At 52.2% G+C, this 9,877-nt stretch overlaps 1 protein-coding gene across 1 annotated transcript; it reads left to right on the top strand.

Annotated features, from left to right (window-relative positions):
* Window positions 1-1,260: 1,260 nt before the first annotated feature.
* LOC141469341 (D(1)-like dopamine receptor) lies at window positions 1,261-2,634 on the top strand. The gene has a single exon (XM_074154838.1). The coding sequence runs from the start codon at window positions 1,261-1,263 to the stop codon at window positions 2,632-2,634; it is 1,374 nt and encodes a 457-aa protein (XP_074010939.1).
* The last annotated feature ends 7,243 nt before the right edge of the window (window positions 2,635-9,877 follow it).

Below are 9,877 nucleotides of genomic sequence, written 5' to 3' on the forward strand. Positions count from 1 at the left end.
AAGCTGCTAGCTTGGCTGTTCAAAATTTGTTTAAGAAATTTCCGGTCTCTGCTCTAATTACCAAGACTATCAGAACATACTTACTGGCCTGAAAATTATTTGTGTTGGCACAAGTGGATGAAGTCGTTTTAATTAGGAGGCAAAAAGAAAATATGAAATGCCTCATCTAAAAATAAATACGTGTATGCTGTGTTAATTAACTACATGAGTTGGTATTTTCTGTTCACAGCCCAATCTCTTTTTTTCTCACAACAGGATCACCACATAAATCCCTCCAATAAAGGATTACACCCTACTGGCATCAGGATGCTTTGCTGTAAATAGGCTGAAAATACACGCAAGACGTTTATATGACAACATGTATATAATTATAACAGCAAATGAAAGACTATTGAAATACACCAGAAAACACCTTTGGCTGAAAAATACAGAGGCAGGTTTCGGGTGCGTGTGTCTGAGGAAATGCAGGAACAACCTTCTGCCAAAACGCAACAAATCCAAACTGGAGGTGTCTTCGGTTTCTATGCTTTTGGTGACTTTACGTAGGATCCCAATTCCAAACCAAAAAATAAACAGCAAAATACTGGTTTGGTGAAAACACTGCCTCTGATACCCGGGTTTGAGATGCGAAGCGCTCTCCTGCTCTTTAAGAAACCTGCAATGTGGTGGTGGTCCCCAAAAGGAGGAGATGCTCGGGAAGCGCCGATCCCCGTCCCTGACAGGCGAGTACAAAGCGCAGCCCGAGGGAGGGCTCTTTTCCAGGGCGATGCTGCGGGGAAGCCTCCCTCCGGGCAGCGACGAAGGTGGCTCCATCCCGGGGACATCCCACGCCATTCTTTGCCCCCCCTCCCCGGCGGCAAGCTCCGTCCGACGGTGAGCCGTCCCCTCCGCCGCCTCCCGGGGAGCGGAGCGGCGGCCGCCGGCGACGCGGCACCCCCGGGGCCGCCCCGAGTCGCCGCTCCTGCGCCCCAGCGCCCCGGGGGGACGCACCGCGGCTCTCCCCCCGCTCCGCACCGGGGCCCGTCCCCTCCCGGGGCCGGTCGGAGCCGCGGCGAGGCGACGGGCGGCCGCCGGCGGCCGGCGCGGTGAGTAGCCCCGCGGCAACCCGCCCCGTCGCCGCGGGGGGAAACTGAGGCAGGCGGCGGACAGAGATGCTCCCGCCGGCGGTCGCCTTCCCAGCCCCGGACGGCGCCGGCTGCCAGCGGTCCCGCTGCCCCCCCGGGGGGCGTCCCGCCGGCGGGACCCGGGGGAGAGCCCCCCATGGGGAGCGTGGTGGCGGGGGGCGGCCCGCGGGCGCTGCGGGCTCTCACCGGCTGCCTGCTGGGCGCCCTGGTGCTGAGCACGCTGGTGGGCAACGCGCTGGTGTGCCTGGCCGTCCTGCGCTTCCGCCACCTGCGCGCCAAGGTCACCAACTGGTTCGTGCTGTCGCTGGCCGTCTCGGACCTCTGCGTGGCTCTCCTGGTGATGCCCTGGAAGGCGGTCACGGAGGTGGCCGGTGGCTCCTGGCTCTTCGGCAGCCGCTTTTGTGACACCTGGGTGGCCTTTGACATCATGTGCTCCACCGCCTCCATCCTCCACCTCTGCATCATCAGCCTGGACCGGTACTGGGCCATCGCCAGCCCCTTTCGCTACGAGCGCAGGATGACGCGGCGCCTCGCCTGCACCATGATAGCTGTGGCCTGGGCCCTCTCCATCCTCATCTCCTTTGTCCCAGTGCAGCTACACTGGCACAAAGCCACGGATGTGAGATATCCAGGCTCCTGGCTGCCCGGAACCCCCCGCTGCGATGTCAGCCTGAACCGCACTTACGCCGTCACCTCCTCCCTGATCAGCTTCTACATCCCCGTGGCCATCATGATCATCACCTACACCAGGATCTACCGAATTGCCCAGGCCCAGATCCGCCGCATCTCCACCCTCGAGCGAGCGGGGGGCCAGTGGCCGCCTCATGGCAAGGAGCCCACCTCCTCTTTGCGGAGCTCCCTGCGCAAGGAGACCAAGGTGCTGCAGACCCTCTCTATCATAATGGGAGTCTTCGTGTGCTGCTGGCTGCCCTTCTTCCTGCTCAACTGCCTGCTGCCCTTCTGCCAGCCTGGGCTGGAGAGTGACCATGAAGGACGGTCACCCTGCGTTGGCCAAACCACCTTCAACATCTTTGTGTGGTTTGGCTGGGCCAACTCCTCAGTGAACCCGGTGATCTACGCTTTCAACGCAGAGTTCAGGCGGGCTTTCAGCAACCTGCTGGGCTGCCGGTGCTTCTGCTGCGGCGCACCCGGATCCGCCATGGGGAGGGTCAACTTCAGCAACGAGCTGGTTTCCTACCACCATGACACCACCTGCCAGAAGGAAGGGGCTGCCCCCTCCTCAGTACCCCCCGCTGCCATCACCGCCTGGGTGCAGCCCGGACGCCGTGCCCTAAGCCTGCGGGGAGAGGACAGCAACGAGGAGATGTCTGCGGAGAAGAGGCCGGCGACTTCCCAGGCGCAGGCTGACCCTGGCAGCAGCCCCAAGAGTCGTCAGGTACCAGCCGTCTTGCAATGCGGTTGGGAGGCAGAGCTCTCCCTGGAAACTGCTGCCCCCAGCGCGGGGCTGGGTGGGTGTGAGGGACCCCACCACCCCATCCCAGAGGGATGAGGGACTCTGTGGTTCTCACACCCAGCCGTGCCGCAGGGAGAGCTCACTCTGCTCGCACGTGAGACACCACCCTCTCCCAACAAAGTCCCATTCCAGAGGGATGGGGACCTGCTGCTCTTACCCCAGCGAGGGGACGGGTGTATAAAGCCCACCCCAAAAGCATATAGCAACCACCTATTTACCACCTCCCGCAGCCACCTTCGCCCCTTCCTCTCTCTCACAGTCACTAGACATTCCCCATGCATTTGTTCGCCTCCGCGCTTCAATCACACTTGTGATACTTTTTAACAATAGTGAGATAATTAGAGCAAAACGAAAACAACACATAGTTTGGGACTCTATAAAATAATCTCACATAGATAAATTAACTTAGATTGAGCTTCATTGCTAAAACCCGTTTTTTCCCCCCTCTCATAGTTTCACATCACACACGTGCATAGTTCTGGTCTTCAGGCTTTGTGTTTGGATTTACTTCTGTGTTTATTTCGAAGCTGTCGGTCAGGATTTACACCCCTGAATCTGCGTTTAGGCTCTTAAATAGAAATGGCTCTATTATAACATCGCTGTCTTACGTGGAGTCAAAAGGCTGCTCAGAATCGTGGAAAATTTAGTTGCTTTTATGTCGCAGCCCACACAGTTTCAGGTGCTGAACTCTGCTACCCAGGCCGAGTGATACTGAGCGAGGGTCTTCCTCATCCTCAAACGTTAGAAAACATGGTATTCTTCCACAAAGCAGGCTGGTCCTCAAAATAAATTGTTACCAGGCCACCTCCCTGGACCCGTTGCACCGCCTGCAGAGGTGAAGCGCAGCAAAAGGCAGCGCAGACGGGTGCGGGAGGGATGGCAGGAGAGAAAACTCCGGCAGAACCTGACAATCGTTTCTGTATGAGTCAAAGGGCTCAACACCCATCTTCCTTCCCCTGGGCAGGCAGCCTTCTGGCAGTCAAGGCCACACATGGAATTATTATTATGCACAGGAGCTGCTTTTTTTTTTTTTTAAGTTATTAGTGATAAAAGCTGTCAATTAATGGAAAAGATTTACCTTCTGACAGGGTTTGCCCTGCCTGTGGGAGCTGTCTCGCCCAGGAACTAGTCTGGACTTAATACAGAGTGATGGAAACTTAGTGTATGGCAGAGTGGGCGGCAGAAATTAAGCAATGAATATATTTGAATAACGTTTTCTCTTAAGAATAATCAGAAATGCATGGCAGCTTTGATTTATGAAACTATGTCTGTGTGAAGAGTGGAGAAAGCTATTTGTATCAGTGCTTGTGGCTATCGTTTAAGTAAGGTTCATTAATAGGTCAGACTGACCTGAAAATAAATGGATATTTGCCTGAAGAAAAAAAAAGGTCTTTACTGAAGCTTTTTAAAGGAACAATTTAAAATTGCTCTTTGTAAGTGATCTGGAAATAATTGTTTGTACCTGATAGATAACGGTCAGTGCTGATGTGCAGATGGTACGGGTTCCAACAGTTTAGGGCTGTAAGGTCTGTTGTAAGTGCAGTGCAATGTTCAAGGATGCAACAAATTTCAGAAATTGCTTATTATAAACTGTTTATACTCATTTTATGTGGCATATTACTTACGGCATATGAAAACTACTGTGCATAGCCCTTCAGACTACATCTTCTACTACTGTTGATTTAATAACAAATATTAATACTGTATGTATTTTTGTTTTCCTGCACTGGGAAGGCTCCCGAATGTTCACCGTCCTACAGAGCACACAGGTCTCTGGGCAGTCAATGAGCAGGATTTATTTTCCAAAGACTTTTTTCTAGTGATTAACTGTGATTTCTAATTGACTTTTTTCTCCTGCCAGGGCAAGTTGCTAGGTTAGATTACACAAGATTCAATTAGCACTGCTAGGTTCAAGTCTGATGAGATATATTAAAATTATGAAGAAAAGGCAAAGGTTTGCTTCAACAGAAATTAGGAGGCAAAATTATTTTCTACTTATACCATTGCAGTCACTCAAAGGAAACACCTTCCAAAGCAAAACCTGGGCAGTACTTTGTTGTCCATTCCCGGCTCACAACTCCCTTGGCTTGGCAGCACAAAACGAACCACAAACGACAACGGTGTTATTTTGGGGAGATCTATGGCTATTCCTCAGACACGCTCTTTGTACCTCAGACCATCAAACCAACCTACTACTCTACGTGTTCAACACAGTGCGTGTCAGGTATTTTACTGACTAAAAGCAGTTCATTTCCACATTTACTATAATGTTAACATCACAATGACCTCAAAAATAGCTTTTAAATAGCCTCGGTGCCAAAACAGTTCAACCTGACCGATACCTTATTTAAATGCTCTTATTGGCCAATGTCTAAGCATCCCAATCAAAACACGCTCCAGCTCAGCAAAGCAGGGCTGTACGATGGGTACCAAACGCCTTCAGGCACGTAATTCCCACTCCCACTCCTTTCCTCACTCTGCAGGGTTCTCAGCCAGCTGCACCCCCCAGAGCTCCTCTGCCTTTCTGTCACCACAGCCCTTCTCGCTGCCACATCCGCGTGAGAAATAGGGATACCGTCTCTGAGGTGGCTCTAGAGATGCTTATTCTCAAAGAAACTCCCCATTAGCAAAATCCTAATAAGCAAAACCTAAAAAGATTAGATTTCCTCCCGGTCTCCCCCTCCCCTCAGATCAGAAGTCTACCCATATATCCGACCCGCAGGGAAACTCTCCCACATTCCCCACCTTCTTTCTCCTTCACAAACGCACCCAGGCACGGGGATATTGCGGAGGGAAGGAGTTTCCAGCTCTAACTCTTCCCCTCCTTCCCACAACCAGCTCCTCCGTCTTTGAAAATCCAAAGGAAACCACCACCACCAAAACGACAAGTGATTCCACCGTCCAAAGTCCGAGCAGCCACCTCTGCGGGCGAGAAGCAGGACAGGCACAGGGTACTCAGCTCTGCATCGACAGAGGCTTCTGCGTTCCTCCACGGGGATGTTTGCAGGAAGGGCGATTCATAAAAGGCCGTGAAAGTTATTTCAGCCTCTTTATATTGTAAAATATATTTCCAAAGCATCAGAGGAGATAATATTTTTTCCAAAATTAGTCTTCCCTCTTCCTTTTTTTCCTTGTTAAATTGTTGTAATTTGTTTTGCTACGTTGAATACAGACTAAATAACATCGGGTCTGTCCTTAGAAAGTCCATCCAAATATACATGCAAATGGAAAATAAATTAAATAGTTCTGATTTGGTAACTAGTATGTACAGTTGCTACGATAAAGGTAAAAACATTAAATCTCATCCACAAGTTTATAGTTATGTGTAACTTTAACAAATGGTGAATTCAGTGGAAATACCAATGTAAAGGATGAGCCAAGTTCATACCTCAACTGTATATATTTTTTCCTTATCCCTCTGATACTAAGCTGGCGCCTTAACATTTCAGCAGAGCTTTAGTTTCAGCGAGAAACAGCTGACCTAGGTAGCAAAAAGAGAAATCTGTCACAGAACTCAGTTGCCATAAGCATCTGCCGCTTTGCTTTTGCCAAAACCCTGCCTCTTGCGTTGGATTTCAGACGATGCACCCACACCCCCCCCATTAGGTGTATTTCAACCAGTTGAGTATTTCTCACTAAAAATTCTTCTGTGAAAAATTCTCTGTTCTTCATGAACTGTTTTTTCCCCTCACCTGGGGGGCGGAAGTGCCTTTCTGGATGTTAAGCGTTATCGGTCCGGTCCCCCCGGACTCTGGTGTACTTAAGCGGTTCCATCACCATGGTTACAGACTCCCACCACGGAACTCTTCACTTTATTTAGCCATCGTTATAATCTAACTCGCTTTCCTGAGTCCTCTCCCCTTTCCTGCCATGGAGGGACATAGGGCAGGATGCACGCACCCCCCGGGCACGGGCTACTCCCCAGATTGCTGGTTCCCTTAAGAATGGATTTGCGTTTGCACCAAAGGCAGGTACAAAGACGTACGCCGAGAAGATTTGTCAGAATTACGAATTTTCCTGGGTTTTTTTGATGGTGATGCCGATCCGGGCTTGTTCTCTCTCACCGACCTGTGTCTGATCATTCAATCATTTTAGAAGACCCAGGGCTTATGCCCGCGTTTCCCTTTTTCCCAAGCTAACTGGCTACAGGGCAGGAAAAGCGCCTGCCAGTGGGACTACTGCCAGCAGCAAATAAAGCGTGGACGCGTGTGCAGGATCTCCACGTGTGCGCAGCATGAAACGAATGAAGATGCTGGGGAAAATGTAGGTTTATCTTCATCAACCAGAGGAACAGAATTCCATCTTGAGCCAGTTTTATTTTAACTTAGGTAGTCAGAAGACATTTCCATTTGTAAAATTTGCAGAAACCGTTGCTAGGTTCCCCTTTTTTCTTTAAAGATAATTTTTATAGCGTTTTCTGCAGTTCAACATTTTGATGTACTTTTTTAACTAATTAAATTAATCTTTGCACCCACCCTCGGTGAGAACACATCACTTCATTTTACTCCTTTCGTATTCAGATGTGAACTGGCTACACGGAGTTCACACGCACTATTTCATGGGCTCAAAGCCTGTCCTGACCGAACAGCCAGGTGTGTCTGGAGGGATCCATTGGGCCAGGTGAAGGTACCTGCTTCGGGATGAGAGGAAAAACTCCCTGGACTCTGACTACCTGAAGGGGGAAAAACCCCAACCTAGTGATGGGGGTAGGAACAGGCAGGAGATAACACAATCAAGTGTGCAAACCAGCTGTGTTTTTTGCTGTCGGTAACAAAGCCGAACCGGTTAGAAATCACACAGAAAACCTGACAGGAGGCAATGACCTTTGCTGTGTCCGCAGCGCTGGATGTGATCTTCTCTTTGATGGTGGGTCCGAAAAGTCTAACATCCCGTTTAGATTCCAGGAAATAAAAAGATGAAAACGAAAGTGATAAGAACCATCAGTTTTCCAAAGTAGTTTAAATAAATGACTGCATAAGATAACACAGAGCATAGAGTGGTTACTAATGCCCAAATCAGCAGTATACGGTTTTGAAATTTTCTACTCAAACCACAAGACCCTTAATCTATTTTAAAGAATGCTGGGGTTTGTTTACAACTTGGCTGTCAAATAAGTATAATTTTTGTTTCCTTTTGGAAGACCTCTGCAAGTACATTCTGTTAATGAAACCCTCACAGCTTACATTTTTCAGAATGTGAAATTTCCTCGTGTGGCACAAAGAGAAGAGAAACGAGGAGCAATCTCCCCCTCGGAGCTTTCTGGGTGCTCTGCACAGCAGCTTTCCTCCCACGCCTGGGGAGCGGGGGGCTCGTGCTGCAGTACCAGCTTTTACGTTCCCAGCCTGTCTGCCGTCCTCACGCGATGCCGGCTACTTCCCGAATAAGGGTGAGGGTGCCAGAGCCCTGGAACAGGCTGCCCAGGGAGGTTGTGGAGTCCCCTTCTTTGGAGATTTTCAAGACCCGCCTGGATGCAGTCCCGAGTAGCATTCTCTAAGCAATCCTGCTTCAGCAGGGGAGTCGGACTAGATGATCTATACGGTCCCTTCCAACTCTAAAAAAAATTCAGTGAAATTCAGTGAAATTGCTCCCTCACACCATCTAACACCAGCATCCTCCAGGAATATATTTTTAAAATGTTATATTTTAGGACTTATTGCACAGAACGATAAGTGAATCAGCATCAGCCCCTCTTCCTCCAAGTCCCACTGAGTGCTGTTTGTTCACAGTAGAACAGCTCTGTGAGGAAAGGTTAGAGGCGTACGGCACCCCCGTGTACCCAGGAGTAACTAAGGCACTCTTTTGGGATGTTTTGGAAAGCCACTGCTCCAAATCCTGTCCTTGCTGTGACCCACCAGGGCAGCTGCCCAGTGAACCAGCCTTGGAGGCAAACTGAATTGTCCTTGGATCCAGCTCGCGCTGGGGCTGGTGCCTCACAAGGACGTGGGCAGCAACGGGTGGCCCAGGGAAGACAGAGGGAGCCACGCTGGGACCGGCCCGAGGTGTCGGTCAAACAGCATCCTCACCCACGTGAGGATTTAGAAGAAAATGTGTGTAAAAGCCAACGTCTACGTGTCCGGGCGCAGATGACTCCGAAGGCACCCAGGCACGTTTCTTTGTGGCTGCAGTCGCAAACGCCTCTCCCAAGGACACCCTACTTTAAAGAAGTCACGTAAAGGGCAAGAAGAAAGCCCAGAGCAGTCGTCACTGTCCCAGTCAGTCTTCCTCACAGCAACACCGACCGCCTCGCCCAAGGAAGGCTAGATCCCGGCTTTGCTCTCCCCACAGCTCCGTCGCCCCGGCCCGGTCGGTGGCTGTCACTAGGTGTCCCCCGCCCGCCACCGCTGGCTCTACAACGGTCGGGATAACGTCTCCACGGCAATGTAAATACAGGGTATAAATATTCATGGAGGATATCCTCCCTGGAGAGAAGTCTTTCTCCGCTTTAACAAAAAAATAACCACCCCGGAACAACCCACACTGGTATTTTACCGAGATTATTATTATTATTTATCCGAGATTCCCTTTTCGTGATCCAACTCCATCAACTTCAAAGGAAAATAAATAAGCAAAACTATTCTCCTCCACCAGAATGCCCCCCGAGGGGCGGCTCTCCGCTGCCGCCCGACCCGGCACCGGCGCCCCGCTCCCTCGCCCGCCTCCCGAGAGCCCCGGGACGGCTCTGCGGTACCGGCGGGCGGTTTCCCCGAACAAAAGCGGAGGGGGGGGACGCGGACGGACGCGTTGCTTCCGGCGAGTCGGTGCCGTCGGGGCACAGAGTCCCCCTCGTGTCCCCGCGCTGTCCCCCCGCGGGCGGCGGGCCGGGGAGGGGCGTCGGCGGGGGGCAGCCCCCGGCCATTGATAACCCCCGTCCCCGCCGGCGGAGAGCGCAGACCGCCGGGCCCCGCGCACCTCCGTCCTCCCGTGAGTCACCCGGGACAGAGCGGAAAATACCGGGGGGGGGGGGTGGGTGAGAAGGAGAGAGGGACGCCGGGGGGAAACGGGGTTCGGAGGGGAAACGAGGGGGCTTTAGGGAGCGCTTTGCCGGGAGCCGGGTCCGGCTGCCGGGCCCCGGCCGCTCGCTGCTCCCACGCCGCCACCGGCGGGTGCGGGGTCCCGCCTCACGCTGCCCCGGGGCTACGGCTTCCCGGCCGGGGTGGTCCCGGGGCCCCGCCGCCACCGGCGGTTCGTTAGCGGAGGGGGGGCAAAAACAAGCTGAAAGCCCCGGGGGTTACGACCCTGGAGGGACCAACCCCACCGGCTCGGCCTGGCGCGACCCCGG

This window comes from Numenius arquata, chromosome 10 (assembly GCF_964106895.1).
Source record: "Numenius arquata chromosome 10, bNumArq3.hap1.1, whole genome shotgun sequence".
NCBI classification, from domain to species: Eukaryota; Metazoa; Chordata; class Aves; order Charadriiformes; family Scolopacidae; genus Numenius; species Numenius arquata.

Bases quoted from the DNA above. Each gene is read 5' to 3' on its own strand.
- LOC141469341 (XM_074154838.1), top strand. From the start codon at position 1,261: ATGGGGAGCGTGGTGGCGGGGGGCGGCCCGCGGGCGCTGCGGGCTCTC.